Source organism: Dromiciops gliroides, chromosome 5 (assembly GCF_019393635.1).
Source record: "Dromiciops gliroides isolate mDroGli1 chromosome 5, mDroGli1.pri, whole genome shotgun sequence".
In the NCBI taxonomy this organism is placed as follows: domain Eukaryota; kingdom Metazoa; phylum Chordata; class Mammalia; order Microbiotheria; family Microbiotheriidae; genus Dromiciops; species Dromiciops gliroides.
This window is the reverse complement of record NC_057865.1, coordinates 137,795,640-137,814,385: the sequence shown is the minus strand read 5'-3', so window position 1 is coordinate 137,814,385 and position 18,746 is coordinate 137,795,640. Positions and strand designations below refer to the sequence as shown.

Sequence of the window (18,746 nt, the reverse complement as noted above, 5' to 3'; positions counted from 1 at the left end):
CATCTCTAAATTTATCATGCTATGAATCTTCTTTCCTCCATCTTTATAGGAACACACACTTTCTTTTGTCACAAATCTTTTTTATGGAGATGACAAAAGAGCATTAAAAACAGAAATTCACACATTTTATGGTGGAGGTGCTTTTCCTAACCCTTCTGGGCTATAATTGAATGATTGATTCTGTCCCACAAGTGATTAAAAAAAAAAAACTCAGGCAAAATTTTCTCTCATTTTGGAAAATGTTGCATGTTTTACAGAGACCAAAAGGGAAATAATATGTCATCATTCTACCTACCTCATAAGATGGATGCAAAGAAAGCAACTCTGAACACCTTAAACTCTATAAATGCAAGTTATTTCTGTTATTGTGTGGCCTATAGTCTTTTGAGTCAGGACTCAGGAAATGGTTTTGTCAGCACCCTACTGGTGTAGTCATATTATTCTCTCACTTGGATTAGAGTCCTCAGAGCAGAGACCTTTGGAACAAGAGAAATCATTGCCTTCTACCTCCACTAATTGTTATGGGCCCAGAGTACCCCAGAAGTTCTCTGGGGCACATCAAAGAATCTTCTCCTTGAGAAACTAGACCAGAGGACAGATATGCCTAGAGAGATAAGCAGAACCAGTTCAGACTAAACTAGCTCGGTGACCCCCACCCTTCATTCTAGTCTCCCTTACCCCTGGGGAGATAAATTTAGGTGTGGCTGCTTCCTTTGTGTTCTGAGGAGATGGCTTGACTGATCTGCAGCCACCCCTCACCCAATTCCTCCAGCTGCCACCAGTGGGGGATGGTCCTCCCTCACTAAGGGAACTTTCCACAGTCAGATGGTCACTCCGGCCGGTCCGTCCCCCCCCCCCATCAGTCCTCCATAAAAGTACCTGACAGTCTCCTGCTCGAGGAGATTGGTATCTCAGAGCCACCTCTCTGTCATGCCTCTCTCCCCATGAGAAGTCCAAGGATTTCTTTCATGGTTTCCCTTCCCCTCCCTTCCCTTGCCCCTAAATAAACTACCATCTTATTCTGCTTTTGTATGCAAGAGGGTGTAATTCTTTAAAGAGGAATTCCCAAGGACCCTAACCCCTACCCCAAACCCTGTACCCCATTCTCCCCATGACACTAATAACAAACCTTTGATTTTTTTTTTCCCCTTACCATTGCTGCTGTATAGGTGAATTCTGGGATCTCCCATGCAAGGATAGGCATTTTGATAGGTGCAGAGGTCATGAATATGTGGTTCCTCAGTTTTACTGGATAAACATTTCTTGCCTTAGGGATTGGTTGCCTGGTGAGAAAGGAAAACTTTATTCTTTTTATTTGGACTTTTTTTTTTTTTTTTGCAGGGCAATGAAGGTTAAGTGACTTGCCCTGGGTCACACAGCTAGTGTCAAGTGTCTGAGGCTGGATTTGAACTCAGGTCCTCCTGAATCCAGGGCTGGTGCTTATCCACTGCAACACCTAGCTGCCCTATTTGGACATTTTTATAACTGTAAGACCTAGACCTAAATGGGACTTTCAGAGAGTCCAGCCTCTTCGTTTTCTAGCTGAGGACACTAAGGCCCAGAGATGTGACAAGATTTGCTCATGGCCACACAGCTAATGAATGTCAGAGATGGCATTTGAAACTGGGCCCCTTGAATCAGGATCATGTGTTCTTTCCACTATACCAGGCTGCTTTTCTTAGTACAGGGTGGGCCTAAAGTAATGAAGGAGTCTGATATTTTAATAACTTTTTGAAAATTATTTTTTCCTTATTTTTCACCATTTATTTTTTTTTGGTGGAGATTTTATTTTTCATACACAAAGTAAATTCATTTCCCATATATACAATATATGATGCTATGGTATAGTAAATAAAAAACAAAAAATAAAGGAGTTATTAAATGTTCATGACTTTTGGCCTACCCTATACAAGGTCATCTTCCTTTATGTTAGCATTAATTAACCATGCCTTTCAGCAGAGGAGACAACCCAACAACATGAGGACTAGAGCAGGTACTTTGGCACTATTTATTTAATGTGAAGGAAGGATGTGGGGTACTTTGGGAACCAAAAGGGAACTTTGAAAATGATGTGGCACTGACTGAGTGATCCATCTTTGCTTGGAGGACCCAAAATTTTATGCCCGGGACCTGGGCATTTTGGTAACTATTCCATGCCAAAATAATGGATGAGTATACTTAGTATACTTTTTAAACTACCTACTATGTGCAGTGACCTGTTGGAGGGAAAACATGCTAAAGGAGTCAGTAAGCATAAATGAGTCGTAGTGCCTGCCCTCAAAATGCTAATAATCTATGAAGGGTCATATGCAGGGAGGCATCTAGGGTGGGGGGATAAAGTGAGCTATTTGATCAAAATTTTGGAGTTCAGAACTTCAATTTTATTGTTTTAGGGTACTCCCAGTCAGGAAATGTTATTATGTAAAAGGGTCCACTTGCATAAAATCCAGGGAGTAAGGTCAGGAATCATTTGGAAGGGTTAGTGCCTAGCTAAACTATGATCTGTTGAGAGCAGGGAACCAGACTTCTGCTCAAAGACAGGAAATCAGAAACAGGTAAAGACTTAGCTTACAGGAAGATTGATGATAAATGGGGATTTTTTTTTTCCAGGGCAATGAGGGTTAAGTGACTTGCCCAGGGTCACATAGCTAGTGTCAAGTGTCTGAAGCCAGATTTGAACTCCCACCCTCCTGAATCCAGGGCCAGTGCTTTATCCACTGTGCCACCTAGCTGCTCCCCGGGGGGAAAATTCTTAAAAGGGTTTTACATAGTATGATTATATTAGATTGTGCATATACTGCCCCATAACTGTTTCTGGCACATAGCTGTTCATCCATCATTTGCAAAGAGGGCCAATGACATCACAGGTGATGTCTTGACTTGTCCATGAATAATTGGCTTCAAGTGAGTCAGAGTTGCACAAAGTTGTCGACCTCACTCTCTCTTCCAGTGTCATTGAAGTCCAGTGGCAAGATAAAAGTCAGGATGACTTGCGCATAGTAGGTGCTTGCTAAATGTTCATTGAGTTGAATTGAAATTGAACTTTTTTATTCTGCCGTACCAGGAAGTCAGCAAGGGCCCAAAAGAGTCATAAGGAACTCAGCAGGGATCTTTCTAGCTGCCTAGGGTTGTTATGAAGACCAACCAAGGGGAGCTCTCTTGTTAACTCTATGAGCCTATGCAGAATAAAGAGACTATCTGTGGGTGTGATGAAGAGGAGATTCTGCCTTCACCATCAGAAGGAAAAGGGTACAAAAGATGTACATAGGATCTGCAGACACTGAGGGAACCACAGACTCATGGCAGCTAGGTAGATAGAGCACTAGAGCTGGAGTCAGGAAGACTTAAGTCTACATCCTACCTCAGACACTTACTAGATAAGTCACCCCAGACAAGTCACTTAACCCCTGTGTGCCTCAGTTTCTTCATTTCCAAAACTGGGATAATAAGAACACATACCTTGTTATGAAGACAAAATGAGATAATATTTGTAAAGGACTTTACACAGTTGAAAGTTCTAGATAAATGCTAGCTATTACTCACATCCCATCTCTAGCCCATCATTCATTGGAATAGTGGGAATCACCCCCACACTATTGAAATTGTTATTTTTCTCTCTCTGAAAGAGACTATCATCTACCTTTTCAACAGAATGTTTGCCAGAGGTTAAACTCTGACTATATGCTGTTGGACAAGTTATTAGTAAGCTATTCATTGCTCGGGAAGGCTGAAAGAGAAGGAAATTAAGATTAATCTAATTCCAGAGCCTATTGTCTATGGAAACACTATTTTCCCTCCAGGGTATGTAGGTACTTTGCACTCCCTAAGATGCCAAACATTTCCTTCTGGTTGCCTGGTTACTAAATACTCTCTAGTCTGCAAGAGGGTAGCAGACCTGGACTTCCAGCCTAGCACTCCTTAGGCACTGCTACTTAAGGAGTCCCTGCTGCCTGTCCCCACGCAAAGCCCCATTTCCTAGTTTCCAGTTTGGTGTCCTGTGCTCTCAGTTAGTCCCCCTCTCTCAAGTGGACAGTAGTTAGAGACACTATGTCTCAAGCAAGATGGAAAAAATCTCCACTACATACAGTGTACATCTTATAATCATGATGCATGATAATTTTCAGCAAGCAACAGATAGGCATAAATTAACATAGAAACCTGTCAACTTGGGTGGTACATTCTCCATCAACAGGGACCCCAGCCGAGTACAAGGGCTTTCCCCTGTTTGTTGCATAGCAAGTAAGTGAAATCAGGAAGTGAAGTGCAGGTGCAGCAGGAAGCCACTTAAAGGACCTGCCTCACATCTGCATCCTCAGAGTTTCCTTCACTTGCCTTCATGACTCTCATCCCTGGGTCACAATTGAGCCTCACAATCCTAACTCAGCAATAAGCAGCCTTCCCCCTCCAGGTGCGCCCCTGGGATTGCTGCCATTGGGCAGCTGCCAAGAAGAAAGCTTGGACAGCTGCCCAAGCAAATGGGCTTCCCCCACTCAAGCCAGCAAGCACAGCCCAGGAGGTTTGAGCCAGCCATGCACTATGCCCCTCCTTTCATTTAAAAGAGCTCTATAAAATAAAAAGTCCCCTCTCTCATTCACTCACTCTTCCCCCTAGCCCCCTTTATTGCCAGATCAACTAGCTTTAGGGCTGTTTTAATTCATGAGGTGAAAAAATCATCAATCCTAAGAGTTATGTTCAGTTTTTCTTCTTTTTTTTTTTCCTCCTGCAGACAGTAGGGATTGTATCTTGGAGCCCCTCTCCCTGCCAGAAAGTCCAGGTGGCATCACCACTTTAGAAGGTTCCCCATCTGTGCCTTGTATCTTCTGTGAAGAACATTTTCCCGTGGCTGAACAAGACAAACTTCTGAAGCACATGATTATTGAGCACAAGATTGTCATAGCTGATGTCAAGCTGGTTGCTGATTTCCGAAGGTACATTTCCTTTCGTTTCATGTAGGAGTGAAATTGATTCTCTTTGGAAGTAAAAGCACTCTGTGTGTGCCTATATGTATGTGCATATATTTATGTAAATTGAATATAGCCAAGGGAAATGGCGGCCATTCCCTTTGGAGTTGCCAGGCTTCACGTATTTATTGTCTTTGTACTCCATTGCTTACTAGAGTGTATGTGTTTGTTTGTATTCCTGACTATGTATTACTCTATGATAACCCCGAAAATGAGGAAAGTTACCCACCAGCTGGTAAAACTCCCTTTGTCACACTCTTTACACATGTTGCTGTTTGAAGCCATCTGTCTACTGGAGTCCATCTTCCTGTTGGGAGTTCTTTGCTAATCTCTTAGGGTGGATCAGTATATTTCCAAGTACAGCTAGTCCCTGACTTAGGAGCATTTAATTTAGGAATAACTTTAGATTACTCTATCCCTTAATGCAAGTTGCCTCTATACTAATCATGAGTAAAATAGACTTTTGTACATTGTCCCTAGCATTGGTCTTGTGAACCAATCAGATGACTTAAAAACACCCTTCCAGAATGCAGCTTGTACTGAACTACCTACTTAGCCAAAGGTTCTTTTCTAGTCTTAATATATAATACGTTATATATTAATATATCCTTTAGATTATTAAATACCATTCCTAACCCTGCTTTCAGCATTGGCATCTTATTATTGGGCATCTTCTGGATATATGGTACTTTATGAAGGTTTGGTTGCTTTTTCTTTATTTCTATCTGTACCACTTATTTTTCAATCCCTTATTCTCACTTTCTCTGTCCCTGTCTTTCTCTGTTCCTCTCCATCTCTATATCTATACCTTTTTCTGTCTGTCTGTCTGTCTACCTTCTGTCTTTCTGTCTGTGTCTCTTTGTCTATGTCTGATCTTGGTCTCAGTCTTTCTCACACTCCCTCTGTACCCCCTTCTCTCCTCTCCTTTACAGTAAATGTAGAAACACATCACACATTCTAGTAATTTCCTCATGTATGGTATCTTATTCTTTGTGATCAAACCTTTTTTAGTTTGGGATTTTACTTTTCAAGGTAAAAGGCCTTGTTAGCTTTTATCTGCATTAATAAAATTAGTACTTTAGAAAACCATCAAGTAAGCATGCCATTCTTTTCTAATTCTCACTAAGGTCAGCTTTTCTATTTGTATGAAATTATTCTGTCTTCTACTTTCTTCTGTCCTGCTGATATGAGATTCCCTTGGAATTTGCAGAAACAGCTAATCATCTAGTACTGATGATCAGTTGACTAACACAAGACTTTTTCCTTTCTTCCCTCCTAAAAATCCATTACTGAAGTTCTCAATCAAGGTTTGCATCTCTCCTCTCTGCCCCCCCCCCATGCCTGCATATAGTAGTTAAGAAACAGGATCATTTCTTATCCATTTCTCTAATTTTTTGTCAAGGTTATTTATCTTTTTATCAATGGGGTGGGTAGCACATTAATTATTTAATAGACCTCCATGCTTAGGAGTCTAGAAATAACTATTGGGATCAGTACCCACAAGAAGCAGCCCTTCAATAAAGTGAACATATCAAGAGTAGAATAGGAAATGAAAATGGACAATGCTTGATTTTAATGATCTGATTTATATGGCTACATTGCTGGCCAGTTGATATCTTCTTTGGTTTTGATACCAAAATCTTCAACATTGCCATTGTTTGGAGTCCCATTTAATTTGTTCTCCATTCCTCATATTTATTAGTTGGTATCACCTCATGAACTATAGGTTAACCTTTATGTGTCCCTATAGAGTGCTCAGGTGGTCCTTTGACAGAGAGCAATTTTTGGTGTGTGTGTGTCTGTGTCTGTGTGTGTCTGTGTCTGTGTCTGTGAGATAACCTGGGTGCTTTCTTAAGGGAGAAAAATAGAATAAAAGAGACTCAAGGAACAGGAACTGTTTTCACTTAAAATTCAGAGACAGGAAGATACACACACACACAAATACTTAGAGAAGCTGCCATTTCTGTGTACTTATCAAAAGATAAATGGTAGATAAACAGATGAGCTTATTCTAGCACCAAGAAAGAAAATGCCTGTTTTTAACACAAACACTCTAAGCTCAGTACTTGATCTCTTAGGTTATTCTAATGGAGAAGGTCTCATAGAAAAGTCTGTTAGCCAACTTAGTTCTATGCATAGAGCTATTCAATTGCCTTTCTTGCTGCAATGATATTGTTTCCAATAGACAAAACAAATGCTTCTTGCCTCTTGTTGCTGTCTATATTTCTCTCCTCTCATTCACAGCTGCCTAACTTAACAACCATGCTTCAGTTTTCCATGTCTTTTTCGTTTATCAGAAGTTTCCACTGATTTACAAATACACAGATAATAGCATTAATAGAATATGGGCTTATATTTGTATTGGCAAGTCTGTGAAAGATACTCACATTTCCTAGAATGTTAGATCTAGGAAATAACTCAAGGATCTACACCACATCTATTATTTTATAGACAAGAAAACTGAAGTCTTTAGAGATTTGAGTGACTTGGGCCTTAAATACCATAGTTTGTGGCAGAACTGAGACTACAGCCTTGGATTTTTTACCTAGAGAGGGTTTTCTAATTCTCTATATTTTCGTTGTTGTTAAGTTGTTTCAGTCACATGCGACTCTTTGTGGCCCCTTTTTTTGGATTTTCGTGGCAGAGATGCTGGAGTGGTTGCCATTTCCTTCTCTAGCTCATTTTGTTGTTTGTTGTTTGTCCTTCGTTCTTGAAGAGGACAATGACATTGGGGTGATGTCATGATTTGAAGTGAATTGGAATTAAGTGAGGGAGGGCTGTGCAAGGTCACCAACTTCATTTTCTCTTCCAGAGTCATCTGGGTCCAGTGGCAAGATATACATCAGGATGACTGGAAAATGGCCCCAGATGTTTTAAGGCAATTGGGATTAAGTGACTTGCCCAGGGTCACACAGTACCTCTATGTTTTGAACTTCCCTTTTTAAAGTCCTTGGTATTGAACTGGTGAAAAATGAAGATGGATAGTTGCCAATTAAGTTATAATTTAATACCATTTATTGTTTTCTGTATTGGCTCCCAATAATATATTCCGGTGTTTTGTGTTTTGGGGGGTTTTTTGGTGAGACAGTTGGGGTTAAGTAACTTGCCCAGGGTCACACACAGCTAGTAAGTGTCAAATGTCTGAGGCCAGATTTGAACTCAGGTCCTCCTGACTCCAGAGCCAGTGCTCTATCCACTGTGCCACCTAGCTGCCACCCCCCCCCAATAATATATTCCAAAGGAGGAAGATGAATTAATGGCAAATAATTTTCCCCCTTTATAATTAAGGCTTTCAGAGTTCCTTTGGTTATCAGTCTGATAGCATCTTAGCAAAGACAATTAGAATCAGCATTGATTTTTATAGTTAACCAAACTCTGACTTACCCAGAGGTATAGCAAGTAATGAAACCTTGTTTTGCAGTTAGCTAATCTTGTACAACACAAAAATAAGTTGTTTATATACCTTGACCAGACCTCAAAATAGGTGCCCATGTGTCTTGGGAAGTATTTACCTGTTGTTGTTGTTTTTTTTTTATTTAATTTGTTCTAGTCAGTCAAGATATCACCCTTCTGTCCCACCCTACTAGATTCCCCAATTGAGAACATTATAAACATGCATAGTCATAAACCAATGTCCACACAGGCCAAATTCAAAAAAAGCTCTGTCTCATTCTATGTTCTAGGCTCTTTACCTCTCAGTTAGGAAGTAAGAAGCATGTTTTATTATTAGCCCTTTGGAATTCTGGTTAGTCATTATGCTGATAAGAGTTCAGCAGAATAGTATTCCATTCCATGTACATGCTGTAATCTACTCATCCATTCTGTAATTTATGGGCACCCCATCAGATTCCCCCCAGATTATTACTACCTCAAAAAGAATGATAAATGTTTTCTACATCTTTATTGTTTTTTGGCGTAGCACTAATTCTTCTCTTAATCTTTCCTCCTAATTTCCTTTGTGAAGATCAAATCTAATATATGGAGAGTTAATTGAGTGGTTTATCATAATATTGGGGTCCCAGAAATAATGAGGTACCTCTAGGTCCAAAGCTCCCTCCCCTCTGAACTGCCTTTTTAGATATTTCTCCCAGGTCAATAAGAAAGGAACCTAACAGCCTCTTTTGCACAAACAAATCAGGTTTTATTAATGGGAATGAAATAAATAGCAAAGGTGAAATTAATAAAATAAAAGACAAGGGAACAGGGAAACAGAAATATGGGAAATCCTCCTAACTCTAACCTAAGTCTATACAATCCCCAAACTCGCTTCCAGTTCAGCTAATTCAAAAGAGCAGGGCTTGTATGTTAACTCACTACCTGGGGTGTATAGTTTCAATGGAAACCAACTTTTCAGCCAGGACTCGTCTGCTCCTGCTGTTTGCACCACTGGAAAGAAAGTCACTCCTGAAGAGACTGAGCTCCTCTCAGCAAGCATTTACTCTCCCTCCCCCAATAGGGAAGGTCCTTGAAAACTGCCTGTGGAGAGTGGTTTCTCCTGCTGACATCAGCAGCACACATTACTCAGGGCAGGCCAGGTGTGGCTCATCCCAATCAGTCTGCCAAATTCCAATAATCTTACCATACCTTTTTGCCTTTCTCCCCTTTCCCTGTTGGGTAAATTAATCTTGGATGTAAACCCTTATTCTTGCCTTCTAGAATATTATATTCTAAGTTCTCTCCTTTATAGTGGTAGCTACTAAATCTGTGTTATTCTAACTGTCACTCCTTGGTACCTAAATTCTTTCTTTCTGGCTACTTATAATATCTTTTCTCTGGATTTTGGCTATGATATTCCTGGGAGTTTTCATTTGGAGGCTTTTTTCAGAAGATGAACAGTGAATTCTCTTAATTTCCACTTTGGGGAGCAGCTAGGTGGCACAGTGGATAAAGCACTGGCCCTGGATTCAGGAGGACCTGAGTTCAAATTTGGCCTCAGACACTTGGCACTTACTAGCTGTGTGACCCTGGGCAAGTCACTTAACCCTCATTGCCCCGCCCCCCCCCAAATCCACTTTGACCTCTGGTTCTAAGATCTGGGCAGTTTTCTTTCAAAATTTAAAAAAATATGATGTGTAGAACATTTTTTTCTTGTTGTTGTTCATGGCATTTAGGTAGTCCAATGATTTTTAATTTTTTCCTCCTCAATCTTTTTTGTTATGAGATACCTTACATTTTCTTCTATTTTGTTTGGCCTTTGGATTTTGTTAAAATATTTCTTGTCTCATGTAATCACTGTCTTCTATTTGGCTGACTAATTTGGGGGGAGTTTGTTGTTTGGGCTAAATTTTATACTTCTTGTTCCAAGCTGTTAGTTATTTTTCCAATTCTTTCTTCTATAGCTCTCATTTCTTTTCCAATTTTCCTCAAGCATTCCAATTACATTTTTTTTTAATTATCTCTGGCTTCATCTTTTCCAGGAATTCTGGCTGAGTTTGTTGTTGTTTCTGAGTCACTGCCCAAAGCTTTTGGAGTCATTCTCTTCTGCTTTTGTATCTTGAGCATCCCTACAACAATAATAGTTCGTTGTGATGGTACTCTCTTCTTGTTTACCCATTCTTCCACTCTACTTCTTGACTTTGAATGTGGTGTTAGGGCTGGGGTATTCCATACTTCTGAAGGGAAGGTCTAGAATGATCCTGTTACTGCTTTCTTGAGGTTTCTGACTGATGTGTTATTGTAGAATCTTAGGGATAGGCTAAGGACCTTCAAGCTTTCACTGCTTCCAAAGTGGTCTTATTATTACCTCCCTGGTGTGAGCTCTGCAAGTTCTTCGCCTGGGTTTAGGTCTGTGAGTGAATAGACATGCTAGATCCAGACCCTGCCAGCCAGCTGGGAAACTTTTGTTATTTCAGAGTGGGAGAATTGTAGGCTCTTCTTCAGTTTGAGATTCCTGCCTTGGTTATTCCTCAGTAGATGCTTTAATTAAGACCCTCCTGCTGTCTTCCTGAAGGTCTGAACTATTGCTTCTGCTTCTGGCATCTGAACTTTGTCCTTTCTCGGTACACCACCTATGACCTCCCTACCCAGGAAAACCACTCCCCTGAGCAAGATTTCTCAGTCTGCCCTGGATCTTTGATTCCAGAACTGAACAGTGGACAACAAAATTATCAGTTGGCACCTGTCCCTGTTGCGGTGCCCCCTATGAGTCTGGGGTTGTCCCAGTGAAGTTTTACAGCTTCCTTCTGCCCTGATGCACAGTCTTTTCCTAAATGTTTCAGTGCTCCATGCAATCCTGGCCCACTGAGTCTCCAGTGTCCTCAGACCTCCCTATCTGTCTTCCTACACCAAATGCAGCTAGGAAAATGACTATGACTTTCTGGATTTCTCCATCAGGATTTAATCTGATACATTTTCTAGGTCTATTTGGGGAAGTTGGTGGAGTTGAACTCCTGGCACATCTACTACCTCTCAACCATCCTCACTGTGCCCCTCTCTCTGATGTATTTTTATAAGTCTTTAGGTACTTGTCACTAACTGGTCAGTGAAGTAGGGTTTGAGATAGCAACATTTTACTGGAACATTGTTTTTGTCCTTCTGATGCTTTCCCGCATTCCCTTTATTTTTGCTTGCTTGCTTCCCCTTACAGGGTGGAAAAGGATTGGGGGGAGGGGGGAAATATAGAGGGTATTACCAGATGAGATAGCATCTCGAGATTATTGTGGGATCAGGGCTCCAGTCCAGTTTGGATTCCTCTCCCCTTGCTTTGCTCTCCACTATATTTGTCAAAATGTTGTGTTCAGTCCCTGATATAACTCTAGTGTGAAGGATGAAAAGGTTACTGGTGCTGTCTGTGAGCAACATTTCAAATGCCATCTTTGTCATTTCACCACATTGTGTATCAAAAACAAGCCCAGGGACTGAGATGTATCACATGATGCTCAATCTCGGTTATCTTAGGAGTTTCTATATTTCACTACCTGTCTGAAGGATTAAGCAGGGCCCTCAGGGGTTGTCAATCTTATTAAGTATGAGAAAAAGAGACTACAAAATAGAACATTTATTGAGAAGCAAGTCAAAAGCAAGCTAGACTTGGAGTCGGGAAGACTCGGTTCCAGTTCTCATCACCTCCTACTCAGAATTCCAGATACTAACTGTGGGACTATGGTCATGTCACTAACACTCTCCAAAACTTAGTTTCCTCCTCTGTACAACAGGAATAGCAACACTTGTAGTGTACAACTCAGTGGGTTGTTGTGAAGAGAGTTCATTGTAAACCTTAAGATTCTATATCAATGTGTTATTATTGTTTCATCTAATACTCTTAATATCCACTTACTTACTTAGTACATGTACTGGTACTACTATAGAGTAGTTGGTGGTGCAATGGATAGAGTGCCAGGCCTGGAGTCAGGAAGTCTCTTCTTTGTGGGTTCAAATCTGACCTCAGATGCTTACTAGCTGAGTGACCCTGGGCAAGTCACTTATCCCTATTTGCCTCAGTTCTGCATCTGAAAAATGAGCTGGAGAAGGAAATGGCAAACTACTACAATATCTTTGCCAAGAAAACCCAAATAGGGTCACAAAGACTTGGGCATAACTGAAAATGGCTAAACAACAACAAACACAGGTACTATTGTTGTCTGTTTGCCTTTAAAATAGCAGCATGCCATAGTGAATAGAGATCTGACTGTAGAGTCCAGAAGAACTAAGTTCAGATCCCATCCTTGACATTTGCTACCTGTGCAACCTTGAGCAAATCCCTTAATTTCTCTGGTTCTCAGTTCCTTCATTTTTAACAAGAACAACCTGGATTCGATGGTTTCTAAGCTTCCTTCCCCCTCTAAATCTATGGTTCTGTGCTCCTTTAATAAACATTTATTAAGTGTCAAGCACTGTGCTAAGTGCTAGGGACACAAAGAAAGGCAAAAAAACAGTCCATGCCCTTGAGAAACTCACAGTCTTCTCACATCAGTTACTATGCAGAGTAGGGTCCTAGTTGCTATGGGGGAATGAATGCAAAGAACCAAATACAAATTAATAAAATCGGTCAGATCTCTTCATTTTTATTATATCTGGACTGGATGTTGTATTTATATGTGCATTTGTCACAAATATCCAGACACACAAATATGTTTCTCCTTTATCTTTTTTTATTGACACCTATCTCTGTTACAGGGTCTGGTCTTTTGTTGTAAGTTTCTCTTTTATCCATTAGATGTGTCTGTAGCTAGCTTAACTGCTGCACATGAAGCCAAGCTTTCCATTTCCTTTCTCCCTGGGAAGGCAACTACAATCTTTCCTTGTACCATTTGACAAATGAGTTTCCAATTGGCAGCATAAATCTTGTTAGATAAATGGGAAGATGAACAGATCACTGACTCCTGTCATCTTTCCCCCTCTCTCATCAGAAATGGAGGTCTGGATGTTAAGCTTTTAAATTTAGCCAGTGTGCAGCAGCTAACTCTGCTCATTACATTCACCGAGCAAGTTGTAACCTTGTCTATCTTGCTCCCACCGATCAGTTTTCCTTATTTATACCCAAACTGTATGTGTAGACTCTTACTATGTTGTTATAAAAAGTGAAATTAACAACTGAATGCTCAATACATCATTTTCCAATTCCCTGTATAACTGAAAATCACCCAATACTCTGTTTTATTGGAGATTATGAAATCTAACCTATTTAATAGATGCTGGGTTATCCATTGACATCACGCTTAAGATACTGCTTCAGAAAAACTTTGAATGTACCATAGGAATCTTATTTGACCGTTCCCTGTGTCTATGCAGATTGAAGTCATCCATACTTTGCATGACGATCTCCCAAGAGCAGCTACCTATGACCTCTGGAGGCACTTCTTTATATCAAACCTAAACTAAGCTCATTGCAATTTTCCCTGCACTGCTCCCAGTTCTACGGTCTGGGACCAAGCAGAAGTCTATTCCTCTCTCCATGTGAAAGCTACCATGTCCCCCCTCAGTCTTCTCTATAATAAACATCCCAAACCGGTTTGTTAAACCAGTTCTCACATGACATAAACTTAAGGGCCTTAATCGTCCTGGTTGTCCTCCAGTGGATACTCTGTAGATTATCAATAACCTTCCTAGAATATGGTGACAAGAATTGAACATAGCACTCTAAATTCAATAATAGCTATTAACATAGAGTGAATTCAATAACATATTCAGTGCCCACCATGTGTAAGATACTTTGTTAGTCATTGAAGATGTAGAGATTAAATAAAACAGAGATCTTGACCTTGATTAGTTTACAATCTGGTAGAAGTTGGGGAGCCCTTTTCTTGTCCTTTCTTTGTCTGTCTGTATGTGTGTGCGTTTTACAGTAAATGTAGAAATCAGTATACATTCTGGTAAATTCCTCATGTATAGTATCTAGTTCCATGTAGTCAAATTTCATCTTTTGTTTAGGGCGAACTTACTTCACAACCTAACGAATAAAGAGTACAAGGCAGATACATAATCTATCCAAATTACTGATACAGGTTAGAATGTGATAAGTATAACAGAGGTCTTCACAAAAGTGCTTTAATAAATACTTGTTGTATAATGAGTATGAGATGTCAGGGAATGGCTGGACACATTCAAATATGGATATCCAGCAGATATTTGGAATTAAAGGACAGAAGTAGGGGGCTTAAACATGTATTTGAGAGGTATCTGCCTAGAACTGATATTTGAAACCATATGAGTTAATGTTATTTTCAAGGGAGAGAGGCTAAGGACAGAAAAGGGGTAAGTAAAGAACCCTGGAGCACACTTGTTTAAGGGACAAGAGGAGGATAATGAGCCAATAGAGGCAGAAAAGGAACAATTAAGAAGGAAGGCCATATCATAAGAGTTTAGTGTCATAGAAGCCACGGAAGGAGAGAATGGTAAATAGTATCAAATGTTGGAGAATGGTCAAGGGCAACGAGTGCTGAAAAATGGCCAGTGGATTTGGCAATAAGGAGATCACTTAGTGACGTTGGACAGTACAGTTTCTGATGAAGAATAGAGAGGGAAGCCAGTAAAACTGAAGAATTTCCATGCTATATACTTTTACTTCATAAAATATTAATTTCAAATTTGGTGGCACAACCGGCACACTATAAGTGCCATTATTTTTTATCATAAACTTCCAAGCAATTTTCCATCATGAACTTATTTGCTCCTTTGTGGTAAATAGATATTCTTTTAAAAGCCCATCAGTATAGAGGAAGCATTATCAAAACTCCCTTCAACTCTCTATTTTTGGATTATTTGAAGGTATGTTTTATACTGGAAGAAGAGGTTCACTGAGCAGCCCATCACTGATTTCTGTAGTGTGATAAGAACCAATTCCAAAGCTCCATTTGGTGAGTATGCCAACTCAGCTTTCTTTCTATTCCTTTCAACCCAAGAATACAAAGTAAAAATCATGGAACCTTAAATTAAATTTGTACTTAATTTCATAATAGCTAAAAATGGAATATTTTTACTAGTCTTTCCCAGTTTGGAAAAGGCTAAAACAGAACTAGTATGCTAGGATAAGTCCTGACAGATATGTACATGTGTATGTGTACATATATATGTTAAAATAAACCTTTTGAGGGAAAAATTAGGAATACATGTGTCTCAGTTATATTTCTAATCTCTCAACAGAGGAGCAAGACAATTATTTTTTACTATGTGATGTTTTACCAGAAGATAGAGTCCTTAGAGAAGAGCTGCAGAAACAGAGATTGGTAAGGATTTGTTTTTTATCAGTGCCATTTGCTTTGGGGGACAGACCCAAGGTCTTCGCAGTAAACAAAGTATTAATTGATACAATGATTGAAGTATTTTGTGTTAAGATGTCACACAGAACTTTTGATTTTATCTTGTTTCTTGAATCATCACTAAGATAACAACATCACTTACACGTTTCAGTGTAACTTTAGCTGCCTGACACATGCTAGGGGTTCAGCAGTCATGGAAAAATGCCTTAAGCTAACATTGAGTTGAATTGATTACTCTTTTCGTCCTCCTCCCCTTTCCCTGGAATGTGCTGTGCATTAATGCTCCCTTTATTCCAGTCTACAAATTAAGTGTATGGCTCAATAAATGTGGTATCATTTTTAATGTTTAGAGATTCCTGTTACGTAGGTTGATTTTAATCTCTGAAAAATTACTTTTTTTTTTTTACAAATTCTGTAATGTCTTTTTTGTTTTGTTTTGTTTTTGTTTTTTTTTAGTGAGGCAATTGGGGTTAAGTGACTTGCCCAGGGTCACACAGCTAGTAAGTGTTAAGTGTCTGAGGCTGGATTTGAACTCAGGTACTCCTGACTCCAGGGCTGGTGCTCTATCCACTGCACCACCTAGCTGCCCCATCTGTAATATCTTAATGAAAAAAAACAAAAACCCAAACAGATTCAATGAAGTGTTTCCTATTTTTAAGTTAATTAATTGTGAGCTAATAATTAGGAAAAAAAATTTTAATTGTAAAAATATTTTTTTTCCATTTTCCTTTTAATCCCATCATTTCTACTTAAGATTAATTTCCCCGGGCTGCAAAATAGCAATTCTCCATGTATTTCTCCTTATTTTCCTCCCATGATGCTTTATGACTTTTTCTAGCCATACTGTTTGACCTTGAAACAGAACCCAGGACAAATGGCAGAGGCAATTCAGGGTTGGGTATTTGCAAAAATGGACACAAGAGAAAAACGAGAGAATGAAGGATTTTAGAGTATTTAGAAGGACAGAAGTAAAATGGGCAAAGGCCAGAATAATTAGAAGGTACTGAAAGAATAGATTGGGGCAGCTAGGTGGCGCAGTGGATAGAGCACCTGCCCTGGAGTCAGGAGTCTCTGAGTTCAAATCTGGCTTCAGACACTTAACACTTACTAGCTGTGTGACCCTGGGCAAGTCACTTAACCCCAATTGCCTCACTAAAAAAAAAAAAAAAGAATAGATTAAATGGGAATGTCTTGATGAGAATCAAGAGTTGGTTTATGGGTGTTATGGTGAGAGAACAAGAGCCTCAAGTTTTGAGATCTTGAAGCAGTAACATTACCAGGTAGTAATTAGATGAAAGGTATATCTCTATTGCTAAGTAACTGAAGCAGGAGATGAAGATCACTGGAATCCTGAAGAATGAGGAGCTGTGAGGTCAGGGTACCACATGGATCATTTAACAATTATATTGAAGTCTTGAGGATTAAGACACATGGAAAGGTAGGGAGAAGAAAGGTGAGCTTAGTGGTGAAATTAACCTTTAAAAGAATAGAAGTAGAATAGTGATGGTAGATCAGTAGAGTGGAAGTTGATGCTTAGGGAAGAAAGAACAGCTCAACCCATCTTCACCCATTGTATTTAGCAGAATGGGAAATGGAAGTTTCCACTGAAGTGGAAATAGGTAGAAGTGGTATCATCTGAGGAAAGACATTTTGGTTAAGAGATTGAAAGCAAACTTCTTGACTTCTCTCTTTTCCAAACACGTATCAAAGTATATAAGACTTGTGCGTTGATTACCTCACACATGGTTAGGTTCCCCTACCAATACTAAGATAGGGAACTGAAGATTGGGTGGGGCTTTTGATGGTTTAAAAGTAACCTGTACTAATCTATGCATTTTCTTTCCTGATATCCTAAAGTGCTGATTTAATGTTCACCCAAACCATATGGTCACTACTTCTGGTCAGTATGAGAATGTCTGACAAGCCCCATCTTCTAGAATGACCAGAATGCTTTCCAGTTAAGTACATAAAATATTCCAGTGTTTCTCAAATGCAGTTCTATACATATTTACACTGGAAAATTTCATACTTGAGTCAATTGCTGATAGCAACAAACATTCAGTGTTTATGAGCACTCAGCAGCAAAATATGACTTTTATTTAAATTAGAAGAAACTACAGTTGAATTTTGTGTGATTTTAAAAGATATCACTTCAGGAACTCTCTTAATGGAAGCAATCAATATTTCATCAAATTTTTAATCAATTTGATAATTTTATCTGTTTGAGGGAAATAAATGTTTTTTTAAACAAATAGAGCTTTAAATATTACTTCCCTCCCACCCCAACCCCAATAAATTATACACCTCTTAAAGAATATATTATCGAAATCTTGTCTTGTGCTAATTTTCTCTAACATTTTTACTTGGAGTGATAAATTTGATGCACTAAAGCTGGTTTGTGTTTTCTCTGTTTTGTCTACAAGATAAAGCTATTTTAAACTAGTCAACAGGAAGATAAAAAATAGTACACATTTCTCCCTTTCTTTCTTTGCTTGACCCTAGTTTAAGATACAATCAATTGAGCAAGCATGTATTATATGCTGTTATGTGCCAAGCCCTATGCTGTTTGGTTGTTTTCAGTTGTGTCTAACTCTTCACAACCCCATGTGGGATTTTCTTGACCAAGATACTGGAGATGTTCGCTATTTCCTTCTCCAGCTCATTTTATAGATAAAGAAACTGAGGCAAACAAGGTTAAGTGATGTATCCAGGGTCACACAGCTAGTTTCTTGATTTGAACTCAGAAAGATGAGTATTCCTCCAGGCCTGATACCCTATCCTCCTAGCCACCTACTTGCCCAGATGACTTGATGATTGTCATTTTTCTTTCTCCCCCATCCCAGGAAACAATCTTAAAACCAATGGGGGTGGGGGGGAGGGAGGTGGCAGGTAGGTGGTACAGTGTATAATGGCCCTGGATTGAGGAGGACCTGAGTTCAAATCTGGCCTCAGACACTTGATACTTACTAGTTGTGTAGCCTTGGACAAGTCACTTAACCCCCCTTGCCCCACCAAAAAACAAAACAAAAAACCAATGCAAGTTGTGAATATTTATCACTTTGCCCTGCTTCAGGTTCTTCAAAGTAGG

The 18,746-nt window shown here is 39.5% G+C and overlaps 1 protein-coding gene across 2 annotated transcripts in view; it reads left to right on the top strand.

Annotated features, from left to right (window-relative positions):
* Window positions 1-18,746, top strand: part of ZNF277 (zinc finger protein 277) — a 176,666-nt gene that overhangs the window by 89,444 nt on the left and 68,476 nt on the right. For both annotated transcript variants that reach the window (XM_043965082.1, XM_043965083.1), the window contains 3 exons: window positions 4,727-4,928; window positions 15,168-15,256; window positions 15,543-15,625. In XM_043965082.1, coding sequence (XP_043821017.1) covers window positions 4,727-4,928; window positions 15,168-15,256; window positions 15,543-15,625 — 374 coding nt within the window. The remainder of the gene's footprint in view (window positions 1-4,726; window positions 4,929-15,167; window positions 15,257-15,542; window positions 15,626-18,746) is intronic.